Below are 15,469 nucleotides of genomic sequence, written 5' to 3' on the forward strand. Positions count from 1 at the left end.
TGGAAGAAAATGAAAGTGTAAATACAAAAGGTTTTTAAGAACTCTGGGTCATGTTGCCGTTTTTGCATATCTCACATCTCCCGTCTTTTCCCAACTTACTGCTGCTCTTACAAGACATAGTGATGAAGAGCACCTTATGGCCCTCCAGATATTCTTGGACAGCAACTCTTATAATCCTGTGTCTTCAGATATGATGGCTATGGCTGGTGGGAATAGCTCATCAGTACAGAGAAAACCATACTTGCCCACAACTCTTACAGCATAAAGGTATGCATGTTACTTTATTGAGTTATGAGACACACACACACACACTATAGAAAAATGATCAGGGCAGCAGAAACCAGAGAACAGATTAAAAACAATATGATATAGCGCAAAGATTTTAACGGTCTGGGGCCCTTGCATACAGCCCTATAACTCAAAATATCAAGGCAGATAATCCACAATATCTGCTTTGAATCAGGTTATCTGAGTCCACACTGTCATTTAGTCCAATTCAATGTGGATTTTATACAGCTGTGTGGAAGCGGCCTGAAAGAATCTTTCCTGCTCCAAAGTGTCCACAGAATTATTTTGTTCATGTACTTTTTAACCATTACAGTCAACTACTTTTCAAAATCTTCATTCTGTATTTCAATCTGAAATTGTGAACTAGCTAAGCTGAAGTTGCCTGGCAAATATTTATTTATTTATTTATTTATTTATTTATGGTATTTATATTCAGCCCTTCTCACCCCAAAGGGGACTCAGGGTAGATCACAGAACACATATAAGGCAAACATTCAATGCTGATTATAACAATGACAAGACAGACAACAGACAGAGGTATAGATAGGCTTTCCCATCTTTTGGCATCTTTGGAGACTGCTCGCTACCGGCCACCGGGAAGTGCTGCCACTTCAGCTTTCTTTGATTGTAAACTTCCTCCTTTTTCTAATTGAAACACTGAGCCTAAATATCTCCCCGCTTTAATGCGGTTCCTATTTATCTACTCACATTTGGTTTCAAACTGCTAGGTAGGAAGATGGGCTAAAGGTCAGGAGATCACCCTGACCCGGGCTTCAAACTCTCAGCCTTCCAGTTAGCAAGATTTATTGCAACTTGGTGATTAACCTGCTGTGCTAAAGCCCGGCCCCTGCCTTAAGGACAAGAAAAAAATGAACAAATGTTTTGCACATAAAATGTTAAGTTAACCACTCAAATAGTTCTGGATTAACATCCACATTTGACACACACAAAAAGTGAAAGATTCAAATGCAGCTCTTAGTTCCATTGCAGTAGACTAATTGAAGACCCTCCACCGTCAAGCTCGATTGGTGGGGACGAGAGAAAGGGCTTTCTCGGTGATGGCCCCCCAGCTCTGGAATACCCTTTCGAAAGAGATTAGATTAGCCCCCACCCTTAAATCCTTCAGTTCCAACTTGAAAACATAGATGTTCTAACAGGCATTTGACCCTGAGTACGCTGAATACGCCATATGAAGTTGATGCTTGGCACTTTGTGAATTGATGGCAGCTAGTTTTATCTACTGTTGTTTCTAAAATTGTATTATTTTGATTTTATGCTATATGTGTTGACAGGGGTTGTTATAATTTTATGCAACTTGTTTTATACTTATGTACCATTTTTACCTGTTTTATGTTATACTAGCTTGGGGACCCAGTGGTGCCCGGGTTATTTGAAAAAGGCATTATTAGTATTTGAATGTTAGGTATTCTCAGTTTAGAGTAGGTGAATGACAAATCCCAGAATCGTGATTCAATCCTCCCCAAACCCTGCCAGTATTCAAAGTTGGCAATTTAGGGTCTATGTAGCAAGCATGGTCCAGATCTGTCGTTGGTTGGTCATCGCCTGGCTGCAGTGCTCTATAACTCCCAGATTTCCGGGGCAATTGTCCTGAAACATCTGTCAGTATCCACAGCTGGCAATGTTCAGTCTGTGTGCCCAGTTTTGTCCAGATCTATCATTGGCTGGATTCAGTGGTCTTTGGATGCAGGTGACCTACAACTCCCAAAAGCAAGGCCCATTCCCACAAACCTCTGCAGTATGTTCAGTTGGTCATAAGGCTTCTCTGTGCAAATTTTGGTCCCGGTCCATTGTTGGTCGGGGTCAGTGTTTCTCTGGATACAGGTGAACTATAACTCCCTTTCCCCCCAAACTTGTCCAATATGTTGTACTGGTTATGGGGGCTCTTTGTGCCTAGTTTGATCCTGGTCCATCATCGGAGGGGTTCGACTGCAGGTGAACTATAAATCCCAGTACCTACTACTCCCAAATGTCCAGGCCAATTCCCCTCCAAACCCACCAGTATTCAAATCTGGGCATATCGGGGATGCATGGCAAGTTTGGTCCAGACCCATCATTGTTTGGGTTCATTGTCTGGGTGTAGGTGAACTACAACTCCTATAAATTCCCCAGTAGGAGTCACAATGCTCTGACTTGATGCAGGGTAAACTACAACTTCAATCCCCCGAACTCCTCCAGTAAATTTAGTTGCTGCTCGGTTCTGCTATGTTATTCATGCAGACAGATTTGAAAGGGAAGGGCAGTAGGTGGGGTCATGTGAATTCCCCAGCAATGGAGAACCCTGGGATGCCTGCCTGTGGTGGAAAAAACAAATCTAGGATGAAATGGTCACCAAATGAAAGCATTCCTTGGGTAGTAGGCCGTAGTGTTTGGGGAGGACATTGGCAGGGGCTGGGCTACATGTTCATGGAGCTCGCTGTAACCGCAATGTCAGTGGACAGGAGTGACTTGCTGGCTTCTCAGCACTGGGAACTATAGCCTGTTTGTGGAGGCCAGAGGCTGTCTGTGTGAGCGGACACCCATGCCACATACACATATACGGGTTTTCACTTTTATTCTGGACTAGCATGGGGACCCGGCAGTGCCCGGGTCATTTGAGAAAGGCATTGTTTGCCTGTGTTCCAAGTTTAGTCTAGGTTCAGTAGGCGCAGGTGAACTACAACTCCCACATGCAAGTCCCATCATCCATGGTCCATCCCCCTCTAAAGAGCGCCAGGATGTAAAGTTGGTCATGGGAACTGTATGTGTCAAGTTTGGTCTTGATCAGACATTGGTGGGAGTTGCAGTGCTCTCAGGAAGTGAGTGAAGATACTGCAAGTCCCATCATCCATGGTCCAAACTCTTCTACACCACACCAGTATGTAGAGTGGGTAATGGGGCCTCTGTGTCCCAAGTTTGATACTGATTCGTTGTTAGTAAGAGTCGCAGTGCTCTCAGGAAGCCAGTGAAGGCATTTCAAGTCCCATCGTCCATGGTCCATGGTCCATCTCCCTCCAGACAGCACCCAGGTGTAGAGTAGGACATGGGGGCTCTATGTGCCACATTTGGTCTTGATCACGCATCGGTGGGGGTCGTAATGTACATAACTTGCATTCAATGTTCTTTTTTTCATCAGAGGTAGGCATCCTTCTTTCCTTCAGAGGTATGAAACCTTTGGGTTCAGCCCATTATCAACCAGACTATCTTATAAAATTCAACCATAGGAATAAAACAAAAATAGCATATTGTGCTATCAAACTACTAAAGGTCAAAATAGAATGGAAGAGTTCGTACAGAAATTCATTCAGATGTGTGTAGTCTAAAGAAAGAAAAATGAATAGGTTGTATTCTGTATTTCCAGCCTAGATAGAGCTAGCATCACTCCACACAATGGCTATTTTTTCTTTACCAAGAAAACCCCGCCAGAGATTTGCAAAACTGCATTTGCTGTATAATGTACTTCTGATAAATGTTATCATAAATTCATTCTGCTGAAAAGATTTATTTCTAATCTAAAGTATCGTTAAGATATTGAGTGGTTATCACATCGAATCTCTCCTGGATTCCTGCAGTTTTACTGTTCAATTTTCATTTAATGAAGGATTCATTTCCAAATATCTTCTTTGAGTAATCTTTATGCATCTATCAGCAGAATTACACATGAAAAGGCAACTATGAGATTCCCAACATCATGTTGGAAAAGAAGTTCCAATTAATTATCGGAAAAAGCTTTGTCATAGTAAGAGTCATTTATCAGTAGAATGGGACACTGGTGGGATTTCCTTCCGTGGAGATGTTTAAAGAAAGGCTGGGGAGCCAACTGTCAGGGGCACTTTCACTGTGGATTCCTACATTTGCAAAGGGCTGGATTAGATTAAAGTTGGGCTTCCCTTCCAATTCTAACTTCAATAATTCTACATTTTCCCCATAATACTACCATAGGGACAGATAGGAAACCAAGTGCAGTGGGTCCTTAAGATCTACTGGAGTTTGGTTCCAAGACACCATGCGGATAACAAAATCCATGGACGCGCAAGTGCCATTATATACAATGGCACAGTAAAATCATGTACCTTATACAAAATTCCACCCACAATCTAAAGCATTCAGGGAAAGGTTAGCACACCCTATGAACAAAATCTTGTAGTGTATTTCTATTCTGAAGTGCCAATAGAAATAAGAACAATTTTATCTTCCTCCTCCAACTGCAGCCTTCCATGGTGAAAAATGCTGCTCCAGAGGATTCCCTACTCCACTTTCAGAGCAGTTGTCCTGAGTGCGTGAGAGGATCTATCAGAAAAAGTTAGAATGATGAGTTATTGGCACAACTATAGCATACTAGCTACAAGGTCTCATGGTTACATGTCAATGTATGTCAAACTGTTAGGTTGGGGAAAAAATTAATATGATTGGAGGGTCATTCACACTATACAATTATAACACTACAGTTTCACTTTAATAGTCACAGCTCCATTCTATATAATTTTGGGACCTGCAGTTTAGGAAAGGCATTTAGAATTCTCAGACAGAGAAATCTAGTGCTTCCCCAAACTAGAACCCCTGTAAAGTGGAACTGAACAGCTGTAACTGAGGGCATGGAAAGATTTCAAAGGGCCCATGAGCTTGAATTGAATGTTCTTCATTTTCTCTGATCTCTAACTGAAATCTAAAGATTTCCCAAAAATGCCATTTAAACAGATGTTGCACCATGTTAGGTGTTCAAGTATTGAAATTTTGGGAAAGCTGTAAAACGTAATTCTAATAATAAAAGATACACCGATATTGAGTGTTATAAAACTATATGCCACTACATTCTAGGAAGGGGTCTGTGGTTTTCCAGACTGGCAAAGTGGTCTGAGGAACAAAAGAGGTTTTTCATATGTAATTTTCTGCAAACTTTGCAAATACTGTTCATAAGCAATTATCTATGGCTAATACTGAGAAATGCTGCAATTTTCAGTCCAATAACATCTATAGAATCTGTTGTCGAAGGCTTTCATGGCCGGGATCACAGGGTTGTTGTATGTCTTTCGGGCTGTGTGGCCATGTTCCAGAAGTGTTCTCTCCTGACGTTTCGCCCACATCTATGGCAGGCATCCTCAGAGGTTGTGAGGTATGGATAAACTAAGTAAGGAAAGGAAAGAATATATATCTGTGTAGAGTCCAGGGTGTGGCAAGAGTCCTTTGTCACTGGGAGCCAGCATTAATGTTTCAGTTAATCACCCTAATTAGCATTGGAAATGTTTTGTCTCTTGCCTGGGGGCATCCTTTGTTCAGTCAAGCCCTCAGAGTTTTGGTTCCCATCTACTGTTTTGATTTTGGAGTTTTCTAATACTGGTAGCCAATTTTTGTTCATTTTCATGGTTTCTTCCTTTCTGTTGAAGTTGTCTACATGCTTGTGGATTTCAATGGCTTCTCTGTGTAGTCTGACATGATAGTTGTTGGAATGGTCCAGCATTTTTGTGTTCTCAAATAATATCCTGTGTCCAGGCTGGTTCATCAAATGCTCTGCTATGGCTGATTTCTCTGGTTGAATTAGTCTGCAGTGCCTTTCATGTTCTTTGACTCTTGTTTGGGCGCTGCGTTTGGTGGTCCCTATGTAGACTTGTACGTAGAGCCCAGTTTAGGTGGTTGAGTTCACCTTGGAGGAGGTGAGGTTCGCATGGCCATGGGGAGCCCTCTCAGCCCAGTAGTAGCAAATTTCTATATGGAATACTTTGAAAAACAGGCCCTAGAAACAGCACCAAAAAAGCCAACTGTTTGGTTCAGATACGTAGATGACACCTTCACAATTTGGAGCCATGGAGAGGAAGAACTCAGCAAGTTCCTGGACCATCTTAACAGCATCCACCCAAACATCCAATTCATCATGGAAAAAGAAAAGGAAGGAAAACTGCCATTTCTAGATGTTCTGGTCATCCACAAACCCAATCAACAATTGGGCCACACAGTTTACAGAAAACCTACACACACAGATAGATACCTTCATAAAAACTCCAACCATCACCCAAGTCAAAAAAGGAGCACAATCAAAGCCCTGACAGACCGTGCACAAAGAATCTGCGAACCTCACCTCCTCCAAGGTGAACTCAGCCACCTAAACTGGGCTCTACAGGCCAATGGATACTCCACCACAGACATCAGAAGAGCTGCAAGGCCAAGAACAAGCCACGAGAGTCAAGACAAAGATCCACCCAGAGGAAAGGTGTTCTTACCATACATCAAGGGAACCACTGACCGCATAGGCAAACTGATGAAGAAGTACAACCTACAAACTATCTACAGACCCACAAAGAAAATCCAACAAATACTACGGTCAGCGAAGGACAAGAGGGATCCTCTCTCTTCTGCAGGAGTCTACTGGATACCATGCAACTGTGGACAAGTCTACATAGGGACCACCAAATGCAGCGCCCAAACAAGAGTCAAAGAACATGAAAGGCACTGCAGACTAATTCAACCAGAGAAATCAGCCATAGCAGAGCATTTGATGAACCAGCCTGGACACAGGATATTATTTGAGAACACAAAAATGCTGGACCATTCCAACAACTATCATGTCAGACTACACAGAGAAGCCATTGAAATTCACAAGCATGTAGACAACTTCAACAGAAAGGAAGAAACCATGAAAATGAACAAAATCTGGCTACCAGTATTAGAAAACTCCAAAATCAAAACAGTAGATGGGAACCAAAACTCTGAGGGCTTGACTGAACAAAGGATGCCCCCAGGCAAGAGACAAAACATTTCCAATGCTAATTAGGGTGATTAACTGAAACATTAATGCTGGCTCCCAGTGACAAAGGACTCTTGCCACACCCTGGACTCTACACAGATATATATTCTTTCCTTTCCTTACTTAGTTTATCCATACCTCACAACCTCTGAGGATGCCTGCCATAGATGTGGGCGAAACGTCAGGAGAGAACACTTCTGGAACATGGCCACACAGCCCGAAAGACATACAACAACCCCATCTATAGAATCTTATGAGTTCCACCCCAATTCAATAAACGTTTGCTATCTTAATTTGTTTTACTCCTCCACAACCAGCTGCTTTGGATAACAACAGCAGCCTGTCTAATACAAGGTAATCTTTCAATTGCCTAAGGGTCTAATGCAGTGGTTCTCAACCTGTGGGTCCCCAGGAACTTTGGCCTACAAGTCCAGAAATCCCAGCCAGTTTACCAGCTTTTAGGATTTCTGAGAGTTGAAGGCCAAAACATCAGGGGACCCACAGGTTGGGAAACACTGTTCTAAGGGTATGGGGAGGGAATAGATTTGTCTACTTGGAAATCTGGAAGACCAGAATTCAAATCCCTACTCAGCTATGTAAACCCGTTAACTCTCATTCTCAGACAAAATCAATGCAACCCCTCACTGAAGTCTTCCCAAGAAAATCCTGTGATTGGTTCACCATAGGGCTGCCATAAATCTGAAATGACTTGATGATACACCAAAACAACAATAACAACACCTTAATTATCTTGGGTGGACACATCCTCTTCAAGAGGGTGGAGCAAGACGTCAAACTAATCAGGACCACTAGGGTGGGCCCTTTGTATTTGCCAAGGTTTGGTCCCAGGACTCCCCAGGGATTCCAAAACGAAGGATCAAGTCCCATTTCATACAATGGATCAGTAAAATGGTGTCCCTAATAAAAATAGTTAACACAAATGAGTGCCAGAGAACACCTGGGGATCTATAAAATGGTGGGAAACCACTGCTAGTGTTGGAAAGAACAACCTTCTTCAAGCCTCCACTAGTTATTGGTAATGTATATAATTGCTTACTGTATTGTGTGCATTGGTATGCAATTTTACATTAACTCTATGTTGTGGGAAGGGCTGCAGACCATGTGATCAGGTATGGGCTTGTTCAGGGCTCAGACTCAATTTTAGAAACAGTTCAGTTTAGACTTCAGTAGGAACAATATGCTTAGAGATCTCATTGGACTTTCAGACTAGAAAGAAACTCTATTACTCTCAGAGCTGAGATGCTTTGGACTATGGACTATACAGAGAAACTACTTCAAATCCTGTATCATTGTTCCTAACCATTCAAAGAAATACCTAGATACGTCAGTTTAACAGCTAAGTAACCTGGTTGCCTTGCATGAATGCTGGCGAATGCAATTTTCCCAAAAAGGTTATGACTCTAACAGGTCATGCTTTTTACCAAGAGGTTATGGCATCATTTTTCAAAAGGTTGTGACTTCTAACAAGGTCATCCCTTTCCAAAGATCATAAAATCTCCAAAAAGGTTATGGAAATTTCCATTTTCCAAAAGTTAGGCATCCTACACATTAGTATAGCATGTGGCAAAGTCAAGGTTTGTTTTACACATTTTCCCCCAAACATTTTCAAGCCATTTTCATTCCATGAAATAGGAGAATACACAAAAAAGTATAGACTTACTACAAAAGAGACCAAACTTCAATTCCTGGGTATACTAAAGCTATCAAACATTAGAAAAATTGGGGAAGACAAACTCTAGCAGTACAGGCTTGAATCCATGGATGCAAAACCTATGGATACAGAAGACTAAAAGTACTGTACTTATCTTTCTTTCTGCCTTCATTCTCTATCTAACAGGTTGCCAAGAGATGGACAGATCAGTCCTGTCAGAAGCCTACACTGATTGTTTGTAGGGGGCTTTTCTCCTCCCTCCCCACTTTCACCCAGTCCATTTAGGTCCCCTGCATCTTTCCTCTACTTTCCCTCAGGCTTTCGCTCACCAAAATGAAACAAAATCCCTGACTTTCCACCAGGCCACAAGCCATGGAATGGCTCAGACCACACTTCATTACTGTTTTAGTGGAAAGGCTCTTTATATGTTATGTTTTAATTGTGCACCTGCAGATTGACTTTTTTTTAAGTTTACACCTGGATGTATACAATATAAGTGCAACAAATAGGTATTTGAAGAACATCTGGAAAGTGAACTCACTGGACAATGGTATTAGCTGTGGCTCCCCATATAGTATACACAGTGGCACAGGGGAGTTGCTGTGAAATGTGGAAAAGTGTCCTCTAAAATGAAACCACTTAAAGAACAAGTACAGATGTCCCTCAGCATTTGCAGTTTTGATTTTTACAGATTTCACTGTTCACTGGTTTGATTAAGAGGTTCTATCTAGGAATCTCTAGGTCTTCCTGTAATTCTATGCTAAGTTCCTCATGAAAGTTGATCATAGAGTTGTGCTGGAAAACTAGAAATTCCTAGACAGGTGTTTTCTCAGGTAAAAAAAAGGTGATGTTTTTATCCGTAGTCTTTCACTTTCACAAGAGTTCAGTTTCCCTAACCCAGGCATGGGCAAACAGCCAGTAGGCTGTTAGGAATTTTGGGAGTTAAAGTCCAAAAAACCTGGAAGGCCAAAGTTTGCCCATGCTTGCCTTAACCTCAATGAATATGCAGGTTGAATGTTTATCTGACCAATTTTGAATATTAAAAACTTCACCTTCCCTCTCAGTATAATTATTTTGTGTAACACAAGAGAGTTAACATCACATCTCTTTCAAAGTAAAGAAACAATTCTCTATCACAGTAATCACCTTTCGTGCCAGACATCATGCCCAAATTGAACACTGCTGTCATCAGCGTTTGCAGCAAGTCGCAGAAAGTTGCATTAGTCATCCATACAAGGACACAGATGGAAAACAGACACCAAGGAATTAAAGTATGTTGCTGAGGAAGAGGACCTCCAGTACATTAAGGTTGTTGCTTTTTCCAAATATTGTGAAGAAGGGGGAAAGCACCTGATAAATGAGACCAAGTGAAGTTGGTCCAAAGGAATGCAAGCAAAATTCTGGATCATCCACTGAAACTCTTGAGGAATATGGCCACTTCTTATCCATTAACTGAATCTCTGATGCTGTTGTTGAATGTAGCAAATATTTAACATTTGAAAAAGATGCTGAGAGGAAAACTGAATCAGGAGAGGGATGGGCTGGGAGGAATGCTACATAATGGCCAACCACCTTGGACTGTTATCTAAGATTTTTAAGAACCAAGCAACCTCAGTAGATAAAGAAGGAAACAAAGTTTGCAAAGCTTTGCTGAAAAGAAGTTCCAAACGATCATGTTTTCAAGCATGAGAGTTAGTGATGATGATGACGATGACGATAGTGATGAATTTTTTACCTGCTGTTCATGCAGCTCAAGGTGGGATACACCATCATTAAACAAGAGATAAAACACTATTAAAAGACATACAACAAGACAGAGTTAAAATAAAAGTTGAAATCCACTGACGAAATGCAGATTAAAATTCACAATTTAAAATTGGCCGGGTAGACCGGCCAGAAGAGATAGGTCTTCCATTGAGTTTTTAATTATGACTTGGTAGTCAGTATTTCGGATTAGGTTTTGAGAGATCTGGAATCTACTCCCCACTGAGCCATGGAATTCACTCCTCATTTTCTCAGCCTAGCCTAACTCACACGGTTGTAAGGGGTTAAGGGGGGGAGGAAAACTGTTCTAAGATCACTGAAGAAAAAGCATGGTTGTTACAAATGAAACTGGCATATGACAACGCTGTGAATAGGACACCTCAGCCAAGTTCCTATTGTGCTGCTTGGGTCCCCAAAACTCATGATTTTTGGCTTTTATGGGTGATTCTAAAGTAAGGTATATACAGTAGAGTCTCGCTTATCCAACACTCTCATATCCAACGTTCTGGATTATCCAACACATTTTTGCAGCCAATGTTTTCAAGTTTTATGTACAGAACCATAAAGGGCTTTCTCTGTCTCTTTTCACCCTTCTCCCCTTGTCAAAACCCAAATTATGAACTCCTCTGGGAAGGGACCTGGTACAAGAAATGCCTAATAACATTTTGTATTTAATGCTTTATGATTTCATAAAGCCAAAAAACAAAGCAAAACAACAAGATGTGAGTTCTGCAGGATGAGCAAAGGACAAAGGTAAGAAGATTCTCTTTGACTGATTTAAAAACTGAGCAAGGAGTTTAAGATAGGGCAAGAGAGAAGGCTTGCCTTGGTCAGTCAACACTTCTAAGAATGAAACTCAAACCTCTTGTGCAAGATTTTTTTAAAGCCTTTAAGTGGCAGCAGACTGCTTTAAAATGATTACTCATGACCCACCAGTAAGTGAATGACAGCTCTGGAAATCACACTTGGCCAGTGGTCCCAACTCTCAACAACCTAGTCTTCGATAACACATTGACCTATCTACTTAAACATTCTGAGTTTTGTTTTCCAGTCCTTTTATAATGATTAAAATAGAAGCCTCACCCCCCAAAGAGAGTGTGAAAAACTTTCTTTACAACACACCAATCCTGATTTATACACCGTCAGAAACACTTTGGCAAACAAAGCCAGATGGAGGGGAGGAAGATAATGGATTTTTCTGTTTGCCTTAGAAACTAAACAGCTGCAGGAAGCATTGTCTGTGCCGCCAGCCAATAACTTTTCATCTTGTAGCCTTTTCCCCATTTATCAACATGAAGGCAATTTAATTTGATAATGGGGAGGGGGCGATGAGAGAGAAAGGAGTTTTGGTTTTTTTTTTACAAAAATTGAACCTTTTACATAGCCTTTAAACTTAAACAAAAAACAAAAAACAAAGCAAATTTCAAAGTATCAGTTTGTCTTCCAAATCATGGAAGAGAAGACAATCTAGTATTTTAAAAAATCAGCGTAGTCAGATCTGCCTTCTTTTAAGCCTCCTTATTTGGTTGTTAACTGCAACTTATGTTTTTGAAATATGTTGCTCATTCCGATGTGAACAGCCAGTCCCCGAGTTACAAACATCCAACTTACAAACAATAAATAGTTAAAAGTGAGAGAAATCGACCCTTTGGAAGGGAAATTCACTCCTGGAAGAGTTATCATGGGGGAAAGGTGTTTTAATTGAAGCTTTCTCACCAATCCTTGTTTCTACAACAAGCCATTTTTTTAAAGTCCAATGATCACAGAAAGTGAAGTGAAATTTTCTGAACATAGTCGGGTTCTGGCTGGTTCGAGTTGATGCCCCCAGAAGACTGAAGTGTGTGGGGTGTATTGTATGGGAGAAGGCGATCCTTTAGGTAACCTGGACCCAAACCATGTATGGCGTTAAAGGTCCAAACTATCACCTTGTACTAATATATCTCCAAACCATACACACACACATACATACATACATCCAAACCTTAAGGTTTGGATAGCATCTCTATGTGGGACTACCATTAAAAAGTGTCCGGAAACTGCAGTTGGTCCAGGGTATGGCAGCCAGATTGCTCATTGGAGCTGACTCTAGGGAGCACCCCCCCCCCCCAGCGAAACACTCCTCCCCACTCAGCTCAGGGAGTCTGCATTTAAAAATTGGCTAGAGATAGTACCTTCAGTTTGGTACCTAAACTGGAATGCTCTGCCAGAAATTATCAGAGCAGCCCGCACCCTTCTGTCCTTTAGGAAGAACCTCAAAACCTTCCTATGAGAAACAGCTTTTAATTAATGTTGGCAGGAGCCTATGAGCTGTCTTTTAATCATAGTTTATCTCTGTGAATTTTAATGGTTTATTTATTTAATAATAATTTTATGTCCTATAGGACAGTGGGGGGACCTTTTTCTTTTTATCTTTGATGGGTATTTATATCTATATGTAATTGCTGTAGTAAACTTCCTTGGGTCTTCTGAGAAAGGCGATATAGAAATGTTCTAAATAAGTAAATAAATGCATGTGTTGTCAAAGGCTTTCATGGCCAGAATCGCTGGGTTGCTTGAGTTTTCTGGCCTTTATGACCATGTTCCAGAAGCATTCTCTCCTGACATTCCGCCCATATCTATGGCAGACATCCTCAAAGGTTGTGAGGTATGTTGGAAACTAGGCAAGTTATCTATCTGTGGAATGTTTGGGGTGGGAGAAAGAACTCTTGTCTGTCTGAGACAAATGTGAATGTTACAATTGGCCAGTTTGATTAGCACTGAATCAAGACTCTGCAGGAGTCTACTATACCATGCAGCTCTGGACAAGTCTACACAGGGACCACCAAACGTAGCACCCTAACATGAATCAAGGAACATGAAAGGCACTGCAGACTGATTCAACCAGAGAAGTCAGCCATAGTAGAGCACTTGATGAACCAACCTGAACACAGCATATTATTTGAGAACACACAAATGGTGGACCACTCTAACAACCACGTCAGACTACACAGAGAAGCCACTGAAACCCACAAGCATGTGGACAATTTCAACAGAAAGGAGGAAAACATGAAAATGAACAAAATCTGGCTACCAGTATTTTAAAAAAACCCTCTGAAATCAGGACAGTAAATAAAGAACAACACTCAAAAAACAGGGGAATTCCAGACAAGAAACAAACAGGACCAGTTAACACCTCCCAATAAAGGATTCCCCCAGGCAGGAAGCACCCAGGCTTTGATGCTGCAATGCCATTCAATGTTAATCAAGCTGGCCAATTGCAACATCACACTTGCCTCAAGCAGGTTCTTCCTCCCACCCTATACTTCCACATTCACTTGCTCAGTTTCTAACAGACCTCACAACGAATTGTTGTGAGTCTTTTGGGCTGCATGGCCATGTTCCAGAAGCTTTCTCTCCTGACATTTCGCCCACATCTGTGGCAGATAGCCTCAGAGGCTGTGAGGTATGTTGGAAACTAAGCAAGGTAGGTTTATCTATCCGTGTAGGGTCCAGGGTGGGAGAAAGAACTCTTGTCTGTTGGAGGCATGTGTGGATGTTGTAATTAATCATCTTGATTAGCATTTGATGGCCCTGTGGCCTTAAGGCCTGGCTTTTTCCTGTCTGGGAGAATCCTTTGTTTGGAGGTGTTAGCTGTTCCTTATTGTTTCATGTCTGGAATTACCCTGTTTTCAAAGTGTTGTTCTTTATTTACTGTTCTGATTTTTTAGTTTTTTAATACCAGATTTTGTTCATTTTCATGGTTTCCTCTTTTCTTTTAAATTGTTAACATGCTTGTGTATTTAGCAGGCAACCTCTGAGGGATGCCTGTCATAGATATGGATGAAACATCAGGAGAGAATACTTCTGGAACATGGCCATACAGCCCGGAAAAACCCCAGCAACCCAAATGAATAAATATTTGCCTGGAGTTAGTTTTAAAAAATACCTGATTTTTTTTTATTATTTGTTTATTTCTATCCCGCTTTTCTCCCAGATCGGGACTCAAAGCGGGGAAGCACATGTCAACAAAAACATTACAACCATAAAAATAAACCATTTCCGACTAAGAGCAAACCTACAGAGTAACTTGGGAAATGCAAGTATGTATTGGGAAGCCACGGTGGGGTCAGCTCCCCATCCAAGAACACTGAATACCACAAACAAGTACACAGGAAGGAGGATCCGCTGCTGCATACGGGAGCGGCTTCCACTATGGCTCGTTGAAACAGGTGTTCGGCTCCTCAGCCCCAGAAATCATGAGGAGATTCATGGCAACGATACGACCCAATAGAGGGATGTTTTCCCCCCAGCTGGGCCAGAAGTCGGAACGAACCTCGGGCCTGTCTGCGCGCGACTTACCCTGGTACAGGGCCACCACCCCGAGGGCCCAGCGGGCGGGCGGCATCTTTCCCCCCCTCGCGATAATCCCAGAGGATTTCCCCTCAGAAACGCCTTCTCTCCAAAGTGGGAACGGGTCTCCGAGTCCCTAAACGGCGGGTGACATCGAAGGAGAAGCGCCAATCAGTCCGTTCGTCTCTTTCCCCGCTTTATAAACGCCTGAGTCTCCAAGGCGCCCGGCGGTGAAGCGCTTTCGTCCCGTTATGGGAAAGAAAGAGGAAGAGACGCGCCCGCTGCTGCTTCTTCTCCTCCTCAACCAGAGACACTTTCCCGCCCCGAAACAAACAAGAGGCGTCGAGGATGCGCCGCCGCCGCCGCTGCTTCGCCTTGGTCCCACTGAGCTCTTCTTCGGCTGCTGAGGGCGCTCTCCCGGCAGCCAATGGGCAACTTGCGTCCCGCCGCCGCCGCTGTAGTTAATGAGTAAAGTGCAGCACGCGCTCAAAGGGAGGGAGGGAGGAGGGAAGAGGCTGGAAAAGGGAGGGGAGCCATTACAAGCGCGCGGCAGGGAGCAGGAGAAAGGGGAGGGCTCGCGCCAGCCCCCCCCCCCCTCCTCTGAAAGATGCATGGAAGTCCCGAGCGTGCGCACCTTCTTCCTGCATCTTCCAGGATGTTGTTGACACCTACATAACAGT

General features: G+C 42.4%; 1 protein-coding gene across 1 annotated transcript in view; it reads right to left on the reverse strand.

The window, feature by feature from the left end:
- ret (ret proto-oncogene) overlaps positions 1-15,267 on the reverse strand; it is a 167,513-nt gene extending 152,246 nt beyond the window's left edge. The window contains exon 1 of the mRNA XM_062975848.1: positions 14,799-15,267. Coding sequence (XP_062831918.1) covers positions 14,799-14,844 — 46 coding nt within the window. The 5' untranslated portion in view covers positions 14,845-15,267. The remainder of the gene's footprint in view (positions 1-14,798) is intronic.
- Between the last annotated feature and the right edge of the window lie 202 nt (positions 15,268-15,469).

The sequence above is a fragment of the Anolis carolinensis genome, chromosome 3 (genome assembly GCF_035594765.1).
Source record: "Anolis carolinensis isolate JA03-04 chromosome 3, rAnoCar3.1.pri, whole genome shotgun sequence".
In the NCBI taxonomy this organism is placed as follows: Eukaryota; Metazoa; Chordata; class Lepidosauria; order Squamata; family Dactyloidae; genus Anolis; species Anolis carolinensis.